Source organism: Drosophila willistoni (genome assembly GCF_018902025.1).
Source record: "Drosophila willistoni isolate 14030-0811.24 chromosome XR unlocalized genomic scaffold, UCI_dwil_1.1 Seg143, whole genome shotgun sequence".
NCBI classification, from domain to species: domain Eukaryota; kingdom Metazoa; phylum Arthropoda; class Insecta; order Diptera; family Drosophilidae; genus Drosophila; species Drosophila willistoni.
This window is the reverse complement of record NW_025814056.1, coordinates 4,206,589-4,226,625: the sequence shown is the minus strand read 5'-3', so window position 1 is coordinate 4,226,625 and position 20,037 is coordinate 4,206,589. Positions and strand designations below refer to the sequence as shown.

The 20,037-nt window shown below is 34.6% G+C and overlaps 4 protein-coding genes across 5 annotated transcripts; all 4 read right to left on the bottom strand.

Annotated features, from left to right (window-relative positions):
* Positions 1-11: 11 nt before the first annotated feature.
* On the bottom strand, positions 12-4,361 carry LOC6645227 (DNA primase small subunit). The gene is made up of 3 exons (XM_002067973.4): positions 4,079-4,361; positions 1,305-1,462; positions 12-1,243 (listed from the first exon to the last, which is right to left on the bottom strand). The coding sequence occupies exons 2-3, from the start codon at positions 1,450-1,452 to the stop codon at positions 84-86; spliced, it is 1,308 nt and encodes a 435-aa protein (XP_002068009.1). The 5' UTR covers positions 1,453-1,462; positions 4,079-4,361; the 3' UTR covers positions 12-83.
* LOC6645302 (PHAF1 protein CG7083) lies at positions 1,637-3,915 on the bottom strand. 2 transcript variants are annotated; one of them, XM_002067972.4, is made up of 2 exons: positions 3,563-3,915; positions 1,637-3,492 (listed from the first exon to the last, which is right to left on the bottom strand). In XM_002067972.4, exon 2 carries the CDS (start codon positions 3,474-3,476, stop codon positions 2,145-2,147), a length of 1,332 nt encoding a protein of 443 aa, XP_002068008.1. In that variant the 5' UTR covers positions 3,477-3,492; positions 3,563-3,915; the 3' UTR covers positions 1,637-2,144. The 2 variants fall into 2 exon arrangements, with proteins under 2 accessions (XP_002068008.1, XP_023033323.1); XM_023177555.2 differs by having other exon boundaries at positions 1,637-3,489; positions 3,563-3,833.
* Positions 4,362-4,500: 139 nt separating the features above from the next.
* On the bottom strand, positions 4,501-5,685 carry LOC6645301 (peroxisome biogenesis factor 2). Its single transcript, XM_002067971.4, has 4 exons — positions 5,596-5,685; positions 5,458-5,535; positions 4,957-5,388; positions 4,501-4,897 (listed from the first exon to the last, which is right to left on the bottom strand). Exons 1-4 carry the CDS (start codon positions 5,632-5,634, stop codon positions 4,598-4,600), a joined length of 849 nt encoding a protein of 282 aa, XP_002068007.4. The 5' UTR covers positions 5,635-5,685; the 3' UTR covers positions 4,501-4,597.
* Positions 5,686-6,587: 902 nt separating this feature from the next.
* On the bottom strand, positions 6,588-7,175 carry LOC6645300 (histidine-rich glycoprotein). Its single transcript, XM_002067970.4, has 2 exons — positions 6,936-7,175; positions 6,588-6,854 (listed from the first exon to the last, which is right to left on the bottom strand). The coding sequence occupies exons 1-2, from the start codon at positions 7,173-7,175 to the stop codon at positions 6,618-6,620; spliced, it is 477 nt and encodes a 158-aa protein (XP_002068006.2). The 3' UTR covers positions 6,588-6,617.
* Positions 7,176-20,037: the final 12,862 nt, after the last annotated feature.

Below are 20,037 nucleotides of genomic sequence, written 5' to 3'. Positions count from 1 at the left end.
ACATTCAAAAATTTGCATCTCTGGCATTTATTTCCTTAATTCCTATTGATTCTTATAAACAGTTAGTTATTCTTAATTGATACTCAAAAGTCCATGTTACTGGATTTGGATTGGTTGCATTCACGTTCCAGTTTCCGTAGGAACTCTTCGAATACCACCACACCTTTGAACATGCTTGTTTTCTTGTGATCCTTGATGCGACTCTTATCCTCTGGGGCCTCCTGATCCATTTTGGTCTTGTCATCAAACGCATTTATCTCGTGCAAGAGTTGAGCTATTGTCGGCACTGTAGTTGGATCAAATTTAGCCACAGCGCTGAGACTGAAGGGAACGCAAACTTTGCCCGTTGCAGGATGAATGCAGAATGGCGATTTGAGTAAATGATTGAAACCCTTGGTTACATTGATATCCAATCGGGGATAGAGTAGACATAATTGTACCTCTTCTACGATATGCTTAAGTTTGCGACTCCACAGAACATTACCGCTGGTTCTCATTGAGTTGGCATATCGGACGAAACTCTCCCAAATGGAACGCGAATGGGCGCCGTCTTCGTGTGTCTTCTGCAGATAGGATTCAAGTTCATTGCGTGCACTGTCCTCGGAAATCATGAGGAGAAGCTTGCTCAAACCTTTGGGAGTGCCAAAGAGATTCTGATCCTCTAAAATGATTTCCTCAAATAAGGGCTCCACTAATTTCAAAGCTCTCTTCACACTATGATGCGTGCGATCGCCCAGCTGACATCTGGCCGCATTAGTGCCCATCACATTCACATAACTGATAATATTCAAATACTCTGCCACAGCACCTCGTCCACGGGTATCCAGATGACGCGCCTGTTTATCGCAGACCCAGCAATGTATGCCACGACGTCCCGAAAAGACCCACAAAATGTGTTCGAAGCCAAAATCCTCACGTAGTGCTTGATCTAAAATACGCGCAGCCAGGACCATAAATTTCCAACATTTCAGGCATACTTCTGCACCCGAACAGCAAGTGCGCACATCATCATAGTCCGTCATATCGATATCAAAGACCAATTCACGTTGGACGGGCGACAAACCACCAGCACGGAAATTCTTTGGTTTTGTATTCATTACAGGTCCTATATCAATTTTATAAGGATTACGCGAACATATTTCCTTCTCCAATTCAGCTTGCGTTTCAAAACAGAGATATCGTATGTAAATATCATCGTGAAGTGTGAATGAAATCTCACGATTGCAGAAAATACTATCCTCAGCTGAAATTATAGATGATTAGAATAATTTTACAATTACCTCAAAATGGACAGTGAAACTTACATAGACCATAGGACAACCAACGATAAAAAGGAAGATGTGGAAAAAGACGTCTATAATAGACGGGCAACATATCGGGTAATATATTGGCATCATAGGTGGGTATTGCACGAGTTGCCTGGGATTCTTCAGTTGTCGTTTGTTCTGGCATTCTGGATAAACTGAAAATTTGAAATACATATAAAAACCGTTTCGAATTAATTATACCACAAGACCAAATGAGAAAACATTTTGATATTTGTTTTGTCGAAACCTTATTGCTATATATTTATATATATAATAATGTTTTTTTTTTTTGTTGTTTCTTTAGATTTTTTGATAATTTTTTTGTTTGTTTCTTTTTTAAAGAGAAATACACGTGTGTTTGAGCTTAAAAATATTGAAATATTTTAACGACATGCAATTTGTTATGTTAATATTTGTTTTTTTTTCATTAAAATTACAAGGCTAAATTAGTTATTAATTTTACGATGAGTCGTAGGGTCAAGAGTTGAAACAAAATGTGGTGGAATATGAAAATTATAAGAGAATTCGGATCAGATCAAATTGAATTGCAATTGTTTAGTTACTTATCTTACAAAATAGAAATTCTATATATATTTAAGATATATATTTGTATATTTATGTAACTAATTTAAGCCTAGGTTAGATCATTTGTGTGTGTGTGGCTTAAAAGTTAGAACACGACGATATATGTATGTATGTATGTATATACGATGAGATGACAAGCATCATAGAGCCCACATCCTCGGTTAAATGTTTTTGTTTTTTTTTTTGTTTTGTTTTTCTTGTTTTTTAGCAGCAAATTTGTTGATTGATTGAGTTAATTGGGAAATCAAAAATTTAGGCCACTGTTAGGCGTATATCTTGCATTTTGTGCTGCTGCCAGGAATGGGCTGGCTGCCGCGGTGGTGCTGAATTATATAAAGTAACCGAAGCTATATGATTGTTGGGCATCACTTCAAATATCAAATCTTGATAGCCATAGCAGAAGGTCGAACCGAAGGGATTTGCTGTATTCGTTGAGCTGGCACGATGCAAGACCACAGGACGCTCGGAAGTTGCCAGCGAGCCACTTATCTCATCCCATTTGGTATAAGCAGTTAGATTGACATAATCTGTTTTTGTGGGCGTAACCAGATCGAGGTTATTGTCGCTTGCATTGGTGCCGCCTCCAATGGGGTGATCCGATTCTAACTGGAATTGAAACTCACACCGATGATACATATTGAAATTAAAGTGTCCGGGATAATTGGTATGCAGGATGAATTTCTTGCAGGTCTGTGTGCGCGCATCGAAGAGAACATCTATGCCCAGGGTGAAGTAATTGAAGAAGATGTCACTGCGTTTGCTCTGTGCCTGTCTGTTGATACTCGAGCTGTGGATTTTCATTTTATCCTCACTCTTGAAGAATATTCTGTTGGGGGCACCCAAATTGGTGGCCACATCTTCACAGCTATCTCCGAAAAGTAGTTCCCTGGTAAAGCATTGTCGCCTGGGCTCCAAAGCTCGTCCTGAACCTTCGGTGAAAAGTTTCAGCTTCAAACCTTTTGTATGACCATACGAAGATCTCATCACAGTAGCCGATTCCAAATACATTTGTCTATGATAACAGGCCAACGGCAGTGAAGGGGCACGATTTTCGGACACATTGCTGCCTGCATACAGAGACATTTTGGAGACCACAGGCGAGGCGCCATTAAGGAACACCAGAGAGCCCAAACCGTGTGCATAGCCTGAATGCAGTTTGCTGTCGACTGGGAAATAGAAGCTCAATCCACGAAAATGTAGGGCAAAAAGCTGTTTGGCTGCATCATATACACCAGGATGGGTGGCTCCAAATGAATGCTCGATTTGCTCTATGCTTGGCAGCACTTCAGGTGAATTAAAGTAGACTCCGCCGTATTTCAGTTTCACTAACTTCATGTTGAACACCTCAATGGTTTTTAGGCGCTGTACAACTGGATCAAAGATCAGGCGAACACCATCCTGAGGCAAATTGATTATAATATCTACCCCCAAGGGATTTGTGTCCGAATAGAGCACCTGGACACCTTTGATGATGCCCACTTGGGACTGAATGATTGCTATTGCCTGGGAGAAATGCATGCCCAAGATAAACTCCCAGGCATCGCAGCCTAGCGAGATCTCGGGTACTATTTCCAGGTCCAACATTTTGATTTTATGTCTTCTGGAATTTGAATTGAGTTTGATAATGGTATTTCTCGTAATTGCAATTGTTTCGCCGCCACCTTACTGACCTTGATATGTGAAATCAGCTGAGCTGCTGGCCCCACAACACGAAAATATGCGCAATTTCGTTGTAGTTGGGCTTGTTGTTGTTTTCAAGTAATTTGTTCACTATTTTTCTTTGTCTCCGTCTCTTTTCTCTGATTTGTTTGTTTTCCTTCTCCTTCTCGTTGTTGTTATTGTTTTTAGCAAGTTTACAATTCGTTTTATTGTTAATTATGCAATGATTTTATTGGCTGGCAGTTTAATTTTTTGCGTTTGGTATGTTTCAGGTGAGTTTCTCTTGCAAATATTTAATTTAATAATTTTTTTTTCAGAACAAAGGCGTATAATGCGCAGTTCGCAAACGAAAAATGAGATAATAACAAAATGAGAGCGTTGCCACCTAGTTTAATGGCAGCTGTTTTAAGACAACAAATCATACTGCTATGTTTCTTAATAAATAAATAAATGAATTATAACTAAAATACTAAAGTTATTAACTATTTAGCAAGTAGTTTACACTAATTAAATATTTAACAACTTACTTTTTATATCTGCGCTAGCTTCGTTGCGTAAGGTGGCAATGCTTATGCTTGGATGCAACAGCTGACAGTAATTTATTTTGGCGCGCTTTTCTGGTCAGTTTTCTCTGCAAGGTTTTTTGTTTTATACGTCTTAATTTCACGTGTGTATTACCTTCTCTGAAAACTGTAAGCCCTTTTGAATTTGAATGAACACTTTTTGGTCATTAACTCAATTATTAAACCGGTAAACTTACAAAACTAACCAACGCGTTGTCACTTCACTTGGCAAATAAAACCAGGGATACGTATCGGAACCGGAATCATCTATCTCTGCTCGTAAGATCAAAATATCGGAATCTGCGGGTACTGGGAACCATAATCGATATTTGATTAAATGCCATCCACCCCTGGCCACTTGATACGTACTTCAAAAACAGCGCCAATTATAAAATGTTTGTGTATATTTTCATTTTTACAAAAGTCTTATTAGAATAAAAATCCTTTAAAAACGTAACTCACATGCATACCTATAACAAATAGTTAAACACTTTGGACTTTATCCTCCGTACAGGAAGCTCCACATTTGGTACAAGAAAAATTGGAATCGGTTAATATATTTGCACTTAGGCAATAATAGCAATATATGTGACCACATCCCATGTGATGGGGCAACGTGGGCCGTTCCCCGCAATAGGTACAAGTGGTACCCATTGTCATTTTGGGTGCCAGGAATACATGACTTGATCGGCGACCACTCGCTGTTTGGCCAAACACCCAAGTCTTAAGTAAACGATGGATTTTTCGAAAGTTTATGATAGGCAAAACCAAACCAAGAATTTCCTGTGAATTAAAAATCCTATATTGGTAACTAAAAGTAATGTTTATTATCATCTACTCACCATAAATCCTCCCCAGAGCAGCTCACGTGTTAGGTACTTATAACCTATATCCCTGCGTTGATTATTTCTTAAACTAATATAGTCTAGGCCAAGTAAATAGTCAACTAACGTCGGTTTTCGACCAGTCTTCAAAAAGCGAAAATAGTTGAGAATGTTTAAGACCAAGGCGCTATTCTCGGCCCATCTTATTATTTGGCTAAACCATTCCACACGATGTGACAGACGCCTCTCCTCCCAGCTCTTTATATAGCCCGGCAGCACAGTGAGGGCAAAGTGCAGCACCAGCCTAGAAACTGTCAACTTTTCGGCATCGTAAGCCAATACCAGCAATTGTTGGCCAAAGCTTGAGCAGCGTTTTCCCACTGAACCAAACCAAATAGCAGATTGAATAATTAAATCTAATTCAGGTTGAATCTTAACGAACAGCACTGGCTATATAGGGCAAGAAAAGATAATGGTTTTATCATGTATGTTTTGCTTTCAGTTATATTTTACGCTTACTGATATGGCCTGAAGGTTGTCCAGTAAATTGTCTCGAATTAGCCGGGTTATATCCTTATTTAGATAAATGGCGTCTATCTGGCAGATGGATAACAATGTACATTACATTTTCAAAGGGTCAGGACAAATGCAACTCACTTGATTTACACGCGGCACATATTTGTTTTTCTCCAGCATTTTTCATAGATTTCAGTTTATCATTTTCCTTTTCCACTTCCCAGAGTAGAGCTGAGCAAACGATGATAGAATTTTAAGTCAATTATCGATAGCATTCTTTTGTCCATCACCATCGATTTATCGTTCTAGTGCTTTGGCGCTTGATTTTCAAATAATTTTAGGAAATTACCGATTTCTGGTTTCAAGCATCAACAACAAATCACTTTTTCTTTATCATTAAGGAAGCATTTTTAAAAATTTTTAAGTAACTTTTCCAAATACAACTTATATAATATCCAAAGAAAAAACGCATTGCATCAAACTCGAATTCGAACTTGTTTTTGCGGAAAATGTCTTTGGCAATACAAAAAAAAGACACATTTGTCTTATTTAATTGATAAAACGGCATAAACCAGTTAGATTTGTTTGGCAAAAAGTTTAAGTTCAATGATTGCAATAAATGAAAAACATGGTCAAGTTGATTTGATTTTATAAAAAGTACATAATTCACATTTTTCTTTATTATTATACAAAAATTTACATTTCTCTGTATATGTTTTTTTCTTTCATTTAATCATAGAATATATAGTTAATATAGTTTTATAGTTTATAGTCTGAGTTGATGACAGTCCTTGCTTGATGTTGATGTGTTTGTGTGTCTGTGTAGAATAGATGATAGTGACTAAGGATCAAGTTTGAAGTTGAGAAAATATAGAAATTATTTGCTATCACAGAAATGATAAAAAAAAATACACACATATATATAAATATATGCTTGTGATTCGTAAGTCGTGAAAAAAAATGTGGAGAACATTATAGTATAGTATTGCTTGTATGATGTCCTAATTAAGAGATATGAAGCTGATTTCTGATTTCATGGTCGATCGTTGCTGATATGATGAACAATTTGGCTAACTCTAGGGTAAAAAAATTTTTAACCATTGATTGGTTAATTCTTTTCAGTTAGTGTTGAAAGTTGATTTGCTTTGCTTTTTAAATTGGATTTAATAATGATGCTCGTGCAGTTCCTCATGATGATGGACAGGGGCAGTCTTATGGACCACAGCATTGAAGCCATTGTGCTTATCGGCAGTATAGTCCACAGTGCGAATGGAACCATCGGGCTCAACCAAGGAGTATTGACCCTTGACGGTGTCACCATCGCGGGTCTCATGCTGCGATTTTACATCTCCGGTGTGGAAATCGTTAACGCCATATTTGAAGGCATATTTGGGTGGAGCCTAAATGAATTGTTAAGTGGATACATGATTAGCGTTTTATTTAGAGATCATTCTCCCTCTTAAAAAGGTTTTATTACTCACATAGTAATCAACATGTTCATCCTCGTGATGCTCGTAGTGTTGAGGCTCATGATGGCCATGCTCTTCACCCAACGAGATGCGCTCAATCTGATGCTGATGTCCATAATCTTCCACCTCCTGATGGGCATGGGCCAAATGCTCATAGCCATGGCTATCCTCTTGATGATAATAATGATGATCCAAAGGATAGGCCAAAGTGAGGCACAAAACCGATGCGAAAATCAAAAACTGTAATTGCATAATTGAATTAACAATATGATGAAAAATGACGAAAACAAAACTCATTATTATTGGATGACTAATTATTTTAAGTGTGGTAATTAGCGTTAGCCATTCAACATCCATCCGTCAGGGGGCCAATTTCTCCTCTACCTTCCCCACCCCTGCCACATTTACCATTTTACCGCAGTTTTAATGAAGTGTTTACTTGTGGTTAGCTTCGACTCGTTTGCAGTTAATTGTTTTTATTTGTGTTTACTTTATGCCTAATCTTTTCTTTAAACTAACTAAATCTGCATGAATATACATATGTATATATAAATATTTGGTTTGGTCTTGTGGTAAGCAATTCAACCAAGAAATGTTAACAAAACAAAACAAAAAAACTGAATAATTTACAATTAGGAAATGGCAAGTAATATGAAATTTTTCTCATCGTTGTGTTACATCACATTATTATCCTACTACGAAAATATTGGGTATTCATCTTTTCAAGCTAAACAAATTGGTAATAATAAAGTAAATCTTGAGCTATTCTTAAAATCTGGTTTGAATCTTCAGGATAATATTATTAGAAAATGTTTTATATGATATGAGAAGCCTAGCATCAAAAGGATGTAAGTATATATGCCATAACATTCACATTCTTTCTTGTTCTGTTTGCCAATAAAGTTTAGTAAGAATAATTAATTCTTTGTTAAACTTGGGCGCTGATGGATTTGACTAAGTTGGTGTGCACATTTTTCAAGTTTTGTAATAAAACCTTTTTGGTTTTTGCTTTCAAAAAACACATTGTTTAGTAGAACGCGAATGCTGAATAAGTCTCTAGCCCAAAGGATCAAAACTATAAAAATAAGAATCCTTTACATTATGATTGCTTAATTATATATCCTTCGATAAAAAAAACAAAAAATTATTTGCATTTGAAAAAAAAACTAAAAAAAAACAAAAAAAAAAAACAAAAATAAAAAAAAAATAACACAAATGTCTTCTGGAATATTTTAAAGGATATCTTTAACCGACACACATTATCCTTCCAGCTTGTGGCTCACCTTAAAGGCCATTTTTAAAATTTTTATATTATATTTCGTTTTCGGATTTGATTTATTTGTAGTTTTCGAGTATACGTTTTGTTTATTTTTCCTTTTTTTTGCGGATATCACAAAACAAATTGTAACTTTTTTTTTTGGTAAAGATTGTAAGTTCCACACGAGGTGCACGCAACGGCTTTTCACAACTGAATAATATGGTTGCAATGAAAAGCCATGGCTTATATATGGTTAGGAAGAAAGTGAACTGCAGACGTCGATGCCGCAGTCGAAGTCAAAAAGCAAAAATTTGTAGACGTCGCTGCTTGGAGTAGTTGTTGTTGAAGTGAGCGGTGGCAGCGGCAACAGCAACAGCAGCAGCAGCAGCAGCAGCGTCCGCTGTAAATGTAAAACAGTTCAATTTCTGGCCGATCTGATGATGTTTGCCATTGTTTTTTTAGTTTGGCATACACAGGATTTATACTGCTACTTGGTTAGTTTAGTTTGTGTGTCATTTAGAGACGCATTTCGTGTTGATGTCTTTGATAAGTTGCAAAATCTTTGGCCAAGTGACAACTTGACGTTGAAATTCGTTTGTTAATAAATTTAACCCCCTCTACCCTGCCCAACTACCTTACTTATTGTCTTTTGCTGTTTCGTCTCCTCCTCATCGTCGTTGTGTTGTTGTCGTCATCGTCTTCCTTCTTGCAGGTATATTCAAATACCTTTCATTAAACGCCATTTGACCCAAATATCCAACGTTGGTTGATGATTTTTCGTGGCTGCTGCTGGGCAAGCTCTTTTGATAGTTAACTTTTAATGCGCTAATTTTGCTTAAATTGTAAATTGAACTGAGAAACCAACAACATTTTGTAATATTTAAGTGTTTTCTGTTGTATTGTATTTTGGGCAGTAAAAAACTTCTGTTTTGCGGCCAGAGGGTAGTGTTTTTTGGTTTGTTTTCGTTTTTTGGGGGTCTTTCATTATTAGCTGGGGCAAATCAAAGTTAAGTGCAATAACAATGCAATGCCTTAGATTGGGAAATTTTCTCATTGAGTTTTTACGTCAATTTTCAATTGAACGATTTTTTGGAACACTCAAACTCTAATTAGGCATCAGAGCATGAGCATGAGCTCCTACACATTCGATTCAATTTGAAGTCGTAGTTGGATATCAAGTTAATGATGGATTCGAAGGGTCTTTCGATTTGTAAACACTTTAAATTAACACAAAAACTGTTTTGTTTTTAAGAATTTAAAGCTCTCAAGATAATTGAATGCAATTTCGAATTGCAATTGGCCTTGAATTTTGGTAGAAAATGGAGTTAAGTTAACTTAAAATATTTTCGAACTAAAATACTTATAAGGTGATGTATACTTTTTGACCCACCCGAGAGGTTTTATCATCTTGAATCAACTATCGAATAATGAATTGGTATAATCTATATTTAAAACTTTAGTTTTTCTACATACTTGTCAACGAGCACTTAATTTTGGAATGCAAAAACTTTTAAGTACAGTTTATTTGACTAGATAATTGAAGGAATTTATTAAAACTTAAAGTAGACGTCACAGTTGATCGAATCAATGACTGAATTATTGAAAAACTCTATTTTCTATTACTAAATGTAAACAAAAATGACTTCCTTACTAACCCCGGTGGAACCACTTTCACCTCATTCGCGGTTCGAAATCGAGAACAAGAGTATTATACAGCCCAGACTAAGTCTTTGAGTATTAATAAGTCATCTAATGATTGAATGACTGAATGATATACAAATTCATAATATTTCTCATTAGATGATTGAATCATTCTAAAATTCTTGATATTCATGGTATTGTTAGAATTCTTAGAGTACTTATCTTACAATTTGCTTCAGTTATATTAGTGTCTGTGTGTGCTGTTTATACCCAGTAGTTTCATATTCAATCCTAAATATTTTACCGTTTCTATTTTATATTTGTAATTGGTTGACCTCTATTTTGAAGTCTTTCATTCTATCTGTTTTGAGGAGCTCGCTAAAGTATTCAAGACTGTAAGTGTATACATAAATATCTGATAATCAACTGATGGTTGTGTACAAATGTCAAAAACAGCCAGTTATTTTTATACTATAAAATTAAACAAAATTTCATTATGAAATCGTGTTAATTGAAAGCTTCTTCACACGTGTATATAAAATAATTCATATTTTGAGTGATTCGTGTGATTACAAATTACTTTATACTGAAGTCCACTTGAAATCCTTGATTTTGAACGCTGTGAAATGCTTGAATCTCTTTTGTTCCCATGTGCCACTTTTTATACCCTTGCAAAAAGGTATATTACCAACCATATAAAGTAGAGTATATTAAAATATAAATATATAGTATAAAAATAGTAGTAGTATAAAAATGTATATATTCTTGATCAGTACAACGAGATGAGTTCATATGGTCATACCCTCTGTCCGTTAGTCTGGATCAACTCAAACTCCATCTACACCGCTTAAGCTAGGCGCTGAAATTTTGGATGTCAGCTTCTATATATTGTAGTTATTCTATAACTCGGATTCAGCCAAATTGGTCAAACATATTAGACAGCCTCCATATGAACGATCATTCGAAAATTGCGACTTTTATGATTAACTTAGTTATTTTCCAAGATATTGTTATAAAAATGAATATTTATTAGTTTAATATTCATACTAATTATTGTGATCGGATGACTATATAATATAGATCTCATAGGTACAATTGGTCCATAAATAATTTTGGTTCTTGTGCGATTGTCACAAAGCTTTGGCTATTAACTTACGTAGAGCATCAAAGTCGGAAACAATTATTTATAGCTGTCATTGCCTCTACGATAAAAACGAATCGGATTTTTAAGATCAAATATTTTTCCTCTTAAATGCATTTCGGTAAGGATAGAGTAATAGAAGAAAAGTAAGCCCCGGCTCTCTAGTTTTTCTTTGGTTTTCTTTTTGGAGGCAAATGAAACTCCTTGAAACTTATTTACTTTTCGGTTCAATCTGGGAAATTTTTGCACATCATCTGCAAGTCATCTGATTCCCAGTCTTTTGCTCTAATTTTTCATTATACATCCACTTTGCAGAGAATTTGCATCATCCACTTGGCATGGACTCAATTCATCAACATCAACAGCATCAGCTTCAAAAGGTTGATGCCCCGTCTGTAGATTTCTTGGACTCTTTGGGACTAATTTTAATTGCTATATTTGACAAAAAAATACACACACAGAAATAAAAAATAAAAAAAAAAAGCAGAGACATTTTTCATTATGATTACCAATCGAAAAGCCCGAGTAAATAGAGAAATATGGCAAATAAAATAAATGCTTAATTATGGCCAACGATTTTGCTGGGGTCTATGTCTCTTTATAGAGTCGTAGTCATCGTTTGTTGGTTCCCTGTTCAAGCGTTGGCGTTGATGCAGCAGGTGGAAAAATATAAAGCAAACATAAAGTCAACCTGCCACATGCCACACACGACTCCACGACTTAACTTCACTCCACTCCACTTTACTTCACTTCCACTTCTCCTCAATCCACCATCTCTGCTTTAGCTCTGGTCTGGTATTTATGTATGTGTGTGTATGTGTGTGTGTGAGTCTGTGTCTGGATTAGAGTTTAAGTTGGAGCTAAAGCCTTAAAAAAATTTCTTCGTCATGGCATACCATCGAGCCATTTGGCAATGCAACGAAGCGACGTAAATTGAACGCAATGTTTGATTACAAATTTTGATAGGCCTCAAGTTTTGTATTTAAAAAATACTCTAACAATACACCAAAAAAAGAAAACAAAAAAAAATTATTCCAACTATTGTTATGAATCTAGAATTTTCATTTGTATCACAAATATGTTAATAAATTGGAACTGATGCTTATGCACTTATGGAAAACGCTAAATAAGGAAAGATATGGATGATTTTTATTTTTATAAAATCTAATATTTATAAACAAGTAAATGCACTGGTAATAGTTACTATACTATCTTTAATTCATTTAATCATTTATTCACTTAAGTTTGATATATACATTTAATTTGTGAGAGAGATATTCTAGGGTTAAGGCATCATGCCACATAAGCATTTTTAACTTAAATGTAACATAATTTTGATATTTGTATTTAACGATATATTACAGATTTATTTTGTTAAATACATCTTATTTATAGCGGTAAGGTCGACTTTTAAATGTGAGTGAAAGACTTAATTGCTATGCTATTTCATTGCAAATAAATATTTTTTTTGACGCCGAAATAAATCCATGGTTCTATGACTTGTTTGTGAAGTTTGTGATTGAGAAGCACAAGAATTGAAGACCACACAAATGTTAGACAAGTGAATGTAAAATTAAGACTATAAAATGTTATGCCATTATAGAATTTGTTTTTGAAAACTAGAAAACGTTTTAAATATTCTGTGGCTAAAAACCTTTTTTTTTTGGGTTAAACTAAATTTAAAGTTAAAGTTTGTTTATAAAGAGTATTTTTTTTTGCCTCTTGCATACTTTTTGAGGCAAAATATGTCATTTGTCTCAACAATTATGTTTGTGTCAATTATTTGTTCTCTAATTAGTCAAAAGAGTAACAATAAAGTCGTTATCTAAAATGATCAATTGCTTTCTTTTGCGTATTTATTGCTTTAGATTCCCAAACATAATTTTCCCAATGATTGCTCAAAAAAAAAAAAAAAAAACAAAAACACACCAACAAAATATATAGTTTTCACATATTTTGGGCCAACGGGCAGCAGGTGTTAATTTTTGGTTAGTTTTGTTTTTTTTTTCAGTTTAATTGTTGCTCCCATTTTCGTTCATGCTTGGTTATTTATTTATTTTTTTTTTTTGTTTGCCAAAATGTGGTTTACTTTTACCCAGACAGGGGCCACTCTACTCAATCAATTTCCACTCACAAAAAAGTGAAAAGTCAAAACGCGACTCACATTTAACTACGTTAAATGTTGTTGCTGTTTGCTGCTGTTGCTGCTGCTGCTGCAGTCAATTGTGGGTTATGAGCATGCGAGCATGTAACAGCTGCTGCTGCTGTTGCTGTTGCTGGTAAGCAGTTCAAGCAATTACCTAGTAACTCATATTTACCGTTAGACATTTAGTACATGCATTAACTTGGCTTTTGGCTGCTGTTTTAGTTGCTGCTGCTGCTGTTGCATTTGAAACATTGTCCACACACACACACACACACACACCAACAACAGCAGCAGTATAGGCAAACATACATCGTACATTTTGTCTCATTGTTTCAGAAGACGCATGCATCTTGTTGTGGGAATTGCAGTTGCAGTTGGTTATCCTTTTAAAGCCAAGCTTCATTGCTTGCGCAACAGCAACATCAGCGTCCATTGTTACAGCATCTAATTGAAAATTACCTCTCAAGTGCTTAAAGTCAGGGCATATAACTCGTAAATATATACATAAATGCAATTTATATTAATTTATTTGTTTCGCAGCAAAACGCATTCACCAATAAAACATAAAACCAAAAACCACCAAAAGCATAAAAAACAAAAACATGAAAAATGAGTAGCAAGCAATGAAGAAGCCAAAGCGCATTGAACTTATGGCTATAATAAAGAAAAAGAAACAAAAAACGGCTGCCAACATTTTGCCATCACGCACACGAGGCGTATGAGTAATGGGAATTGAACTTGCTATACATTTCGATGTATGCACATATGTATGTATGTATGTATGTATATATGTATGTAGCTACAACAATTAAAGGAAACTTCATTCATTTAGATAATCTATCATTTAACAAATGCATATTAAAAAGTTGATTTACAACAATTAAATTTCCAAATTTCCTAAACAACTCTTAATGTTCTTTCCGAGTTTTCATTCTTCATGTCATTTATTGATTAATTTTTGATCAATTTTAATTTAAACTCTCACCTCAGACTCTTACTTTGCTGCTGAAGTTTCTTTTCACAACCTTTCACATCTAGAGAGTCATAACGAGAAGACTTATAGAAAGTTTAAATATTGCATATAATATTATTCCAATGATGATGCCAATTTGATAAGTAAATTCTCTATATAATTAGCCTAATTTTTTTGCGCAATCTGTCTGTCAGATTATATGGAAAATGAGCTGCTGTCTCACTGACACATAACTGTCTATTGCAAAAGGCATAATCTCTATTGCTCCGCTCCCTCAGTCGGTCGGTCTGTCTTTTGGGACGGTAACAAATAATATTCACTTTAATTCGGTTCGGTAACAGCTAAAACTGAGTGCCTCCTCCCTCTTTACCTCAAGCATTTCTCTTCTTTTCTCGTTTGGTTTCTTGCCACAAGTGGCAAGCTGTCATCATGATCTGGCCACTGTTGTCTTTTGCCGTCTGCCGTTGACATAATAAATAGCTGCAGCGAAAAATTAATTAAATGCAAATTGCCAAATCACATAATCATATCATATGCCATATAGTTAAAGCAAAAGATACTCTCGCTCTCTCACAAGATGTTGCAAGACACGGAAAAGTGGTAAACTGCAACTTAAGTTGCTGCTCTTGTTGCTGCAGCTGCTGCTGCTCCCCATTTGCTTAGCTCTCTAATTGTATTGCTCTGGACTAATCAAAATATTTACGCTACTCTCGTAAAATAGTTAAACATTTTAATTTGTTTTTCTTACTTTTCTGTTTGCTTGTCGATGGATGGATGGATATTTTCACACATTTTCAGATGGCAAAGAAAGAAAAAAAAAACTTATGACGACTTCCTTGCAGCAATGGCTAACCGGGCTAACAGCAAGAGCATTGAGCCAGGCTAAGACAGCGGCAGCTGGCGGTGTGTCTCGTGTGCCTCATTAATTAAGCGGCAATTGAAATTGACTTGCCGACTTAGGACTTCCTACAATGAAAAGCGCTTAAGACTATGGAAAGTCAAACTGGTAAATGACAAGCGAACGATAGAAGATAGGGGGTATGGGGAGGATTACTATTTGTATAGGAGGAGTGTCTTAAAGAGAGAAGAAGAAGGACAAGGAGGAGAAGTAGGAGGAGCTGTTGAAGTAGGTTAAATACTTTTACCTTATTTTGAAAGTGGCTAATTGCTGTCATTTTTGGCGGGCTATCCTCATGGTGAGACGGCTTCTTTTTTGTGGCTTTTCTTTTTTTTTTACCAAGTGGTTTATTTTTTCTCCTCTGTTGTTGTTGTTGTTGTAGTATTTTCCTGTCACAAATTAACAACTTTTCAAGCTCCTGACTTTAACCGGATATTATGAAATTTTCCAGTTTTCTCATTCTCTCTCTGTCTTTTTTTGTCTATGCCTCTGTCTCTCTCTCCCTCTCTCTCTATCTCTCTCTCTCACTCTCTATCTTTCTGTCTCTCTGTACCCCAGGCTTATTTACTATTTCTCTCTATGACTATATCAAGATTATAAAATTGCATATTTATGCAATAGGCAAAACCAGATCCTGCCTAGCAATCTTCATGGAGATCCCTGGTCTCCATCTAATCAAGTTGTCAGCAGTTGAACATACATATATATATTTGATCATAAACACTCACACATGCATACACACACACAACAAACACACTCACATACATACATATATGCGTACAATATGCAGGGACAATGTCCGGTCCGCTCAATGTTAAGTTGAAGTTTAAATCCAACTAGTTTCCACTGTGCGTATACGTAATGTTAACTTTTTTAACAATAAGACATTACGATGAATTTTTGCCCTAGCAACATTATTTCTTTCTACCAATGTTTGATGAACAAGAGAATAAGAGGCAGCAGAAAGGGGTACGATCTATCGTTGACGCAATGTCTGATTACCTCAGAGCAATTAGTTAATGACCAAAACTATGTATGCCAAAAAAAAAAACGAAAAAAACTGAATAATGCAGAAAGTAAGTAAGAAAAAAAATGAAAGAAATGAACGTAGAAACAATTTAATTAACATACAATAAAACACTTGAATGCATATGAAAGTTGGCATAGAGCAACAATGCAAGTTAAGGCGGAGACTTTTTGGCTCATAATCACAATTGACTGGGGAGTTATATGAACGTGCTCGAATTGCCAGGCGAACCACACACCAAATGGCAAGTGAGGCAATACTGTATGAAGTTACTACCTCAGCAAAGGGGTTGGTGAAGAGGGGTGCGAACATTGCAAGGGAGAGAGGAGTTTTCAAGAGTTACCAGATCATTGAATTTCCTTCAAAAAACATTTACTCTCTCCATTGTGTGGCAACTTGATTTTTCTTTTTAATATTCTATTTAATTATATTTCTGATTATCATATTAATACCTACTTTAATATAATATTTCTTAATTAATAATTGGTTTTGGGCAAACATCGAATCAACTTTTACTTTTCACTTGCACGTTGGGCTAACTAATTTGTTTCTAAGCCATAAAAGTGAATGTAACTACTACCAACAACAACAAGAAAACTAACAAACAGAGTAAAAATTCAGTGTAAATATATATATGTATATGCAATGTGCAAAACAAGAAAAATCAAAAAAAAAAAAAAAAACAAAAACAATTCGAAACAAAAGAAATAAAAATTCGAATAGTTGGCAAATTATACAATCATCAGCATTTTGGTTTTTCAAATTCGATTTGGATCGTATTGGATCGGATCCGTGCGTGCCACAAATTAAAGCCGCTGTGGCAAATGATGGAAATGGAATAATAAATGAATTACAACAAATACAACACCATTAATATGCAACAACTATGAAAGAAGAAGAAAGTGCTGCAATTCAAAATGGATTTGGCATTTCATTTCCTTCCGTTTTTTTTGTATCGCACCACATCAACCCCTCCGCGCACCGCTAAAATTCGTTTTGATTTTTCCCTTCCCCTCCATCCCCCTCCACCCAACACACCTCTTCCATTAAATGGCAAAATGCGTTTGTAAATTTGGAGCAATTTAAACCACCTCCGACGACGTGTCTATTGACTCCTCTGACTCTCTTCCTGAAACTATGAAAACACAAAAGCAACAGGGAGAGAGCGAGCCCACTGCAGAGAGCGAGAAAGAGAAAAGGATAGGCAGATTATTCAGATTAGCCATCAAAGACCTGTTTTGTCCCAGTTCAAAAAAGTTTAACCTACTAAAAATAACCAACAAAAGAAAAAAAAAAGGAAAATAAAAGCAAAACTAAACTTCAAAGGCGGCAAACAAAAGAGAGAAAACGTTTAAGATTTCTGTGATATGAATGCTCCAATTTGGAACCCGGAAGATATTTCAAATATGTGATGTAAAATTATTAAACAAAAATTTTCAAAGTAGCTAATTTTGGCTACGCCAAAGTTGACATACCCTTGCAGTCTTCAAGCATTAGGCCATTTAATAATTATTATAGACTTTTATTTTGTCTATGACGTCAGACGAGAATTGCCAACTTGCAAACTTGTGCTAGCTTTCACACACAAACAAAATGAAATGAAGCAAGTCGTCTCGCCGACTTTACTATACCATGCCACCAAGTGGAAAAATATTTTAAATTCGGAAGACCAAATGTATGCCACAAAGCACCTGAGCACTTTAGCGCCGCCAACGGCCAACTCCAACCTTAAACGAAACGGTTCCTATGGCTTTTTTCAGTCCGATTTTAATAAAATTTGTTATGTCGGTAGAAATTAATAAGAAACCAGAGGGCCGTAAAGACCAAACCTTTTGGAGAGAAGGTTTTTATCGAAAATTTTAATCAATGAAAATGTAGCAGTAATTACAATAAATTATCATACATATAAATTATTATAAGAAATTTGAAAATTTAAGGAAAGAAGGAGCCTCAAACAAATTGTTAGCAAGTAAATTATTAGGTATGGGACATAGCTTACTTTGATGTGCACATTGAATTATCGATAAATTAAAAAAACTAAGTGAGTCTAAATGTCTGGAGACTCGCCACCGAATACTATTTTTCCATCGCTTCAATTGAAAATTAAATTGTAAATTCATATTAATAACACAAATAAAATCCTAACGTAATATAATTTTTTATCAGGATTTATCAGTGTAGGCAGTACGTACTGTGGAAGTATTACCGACAAGGGCAGTAGAAAATAATATTTTAATATTTTCTATATTATTATTTGGTAATATGCAAAAAATTACCGACAAACTATTAAGGACGAAAAACCTTTTGAATGGAATTTGAAAAGAAGTTTCATAATTAAAACGACTTTTCATTACAAATCAACGGAGACTGAGTTTCAAAGAGAGGCGTCTTTGACCGTAGTTATATACTTAGTATTTTGTTTTCCGTTTACAAAATCATTTTGAAAATTTAAGAAAGATAATAATAATAATAATAAGCAAAAGTAATGGAAAGTCAGCAGAAGGAAAAATTAAAACCCATGAGAAAATCAGTTAATGGAAGATTTCCTCGCCTCATTTTTCTCGGAGACGGAATTTCTTTGGTTTTTATTTATTTTATTTTTAATATTTTATAAAATTGTTAGGCAGTTTATAAAAATAAGGAAAATAATCAAACTGAGAAAACAATTTTGTAGTTTTTCAAGCTGGTTAAAAACTTTTAAACGCTTTAAACTGGCTTTAATTGCTTTTGCAATCTCAGTAAACAGATATGTTTGGAATATTTTCGGGTGAGAAGGATAAAGAAGTTGAATTGCTGTTGTTCCCATCGAGAGAGGCAGTAGAAAATAATATTTTAATATCTTCTATATAATAATTATTTTGAATGGAATTTGAAAAGAAGTTTCATAAATAAAACAACTTTTGATCACAAATCAACGGAGACTGAGTTTCAAAGAGAGGCGTCTTTGACCGTAGTTATATACTTAGTATTTTGTTTTCCGTTTAAAAAATCATTTTGAAAATTTAAGGAAGATAATAATAATAATAATAAGCAAAAATAATGGAAAGTCAGCAGAAGGAAAAATTAAAACCCATAAGAAAATCAGTTAATGGAAGATTTCCTCGCCTCATTTTTCTCGGAATTTCTTTGGTTTTTTTTTTTATTTTTAATATTTTATAAAATTGTTAGGCAGTTTATAGAAATAAGGAAAATAATTAAACTGTGAAAACAATTTTGTAGTTTTTCAAGCTGGTTAAAAACTATTAAACGCTTTAAACTGGCTTTAATTGCTTTTGCAATCTCAGTAAACAGATATGTTTGGAATATTTTCGGGTGAGAAGGAAAAAGAAGAAGAATTGCTGTTGTTCCCATCGAGAGAGCTAACAAGCAACTGAAGGAGCCTCACACAAATTGTTAGCAAGTTATTTATTAGGTATGGGACATGGCTTTCTTTGATGTGAATCACATTGAATTATCGATAAATTAAAAAAACTAAGCACTGGCTTATGTGGAATTGATTGAAGTAATATTTACGATTGATGCATATGAATAATGTGTGGAGTCTCGCCACCGAATACTATTTTTCCATCACTTCAATTGACATGCGGGGTAAAGATGTAAATTAAATTGTAAATTCATATTAATAACACAAATAAAATCCTAATGTAATACACTTTTTTATCAGGATTTATCAGTGTAGGCAGTAAGTACTGTGGAAGTATTACCGACAAGGGCAGTAGAAAATATTATTTTAATATTTTCTATATTATTATTTGGTAATATGAAAAAAATTACCGACAAACTATTAAGGACGAAAAACCGTTGAATGGAATTTGAAAAGAAGTTTCATAAATAAAACGACTTTTGATCACAAATCAACGGAGACTGAGTTTCAAAGAGAGGCGTCTTTGACCGTAGTTATATACTTAGTATTTTGTTTTCCGTTTACAAAATCATTTTGAAAATTTAAGAAAGATAATAATAATAATAATAAGCAAAAGTAATGGAAAGTCAGCAGAAGGAAAAATTAAAACCCATGAGAAAATCAGTT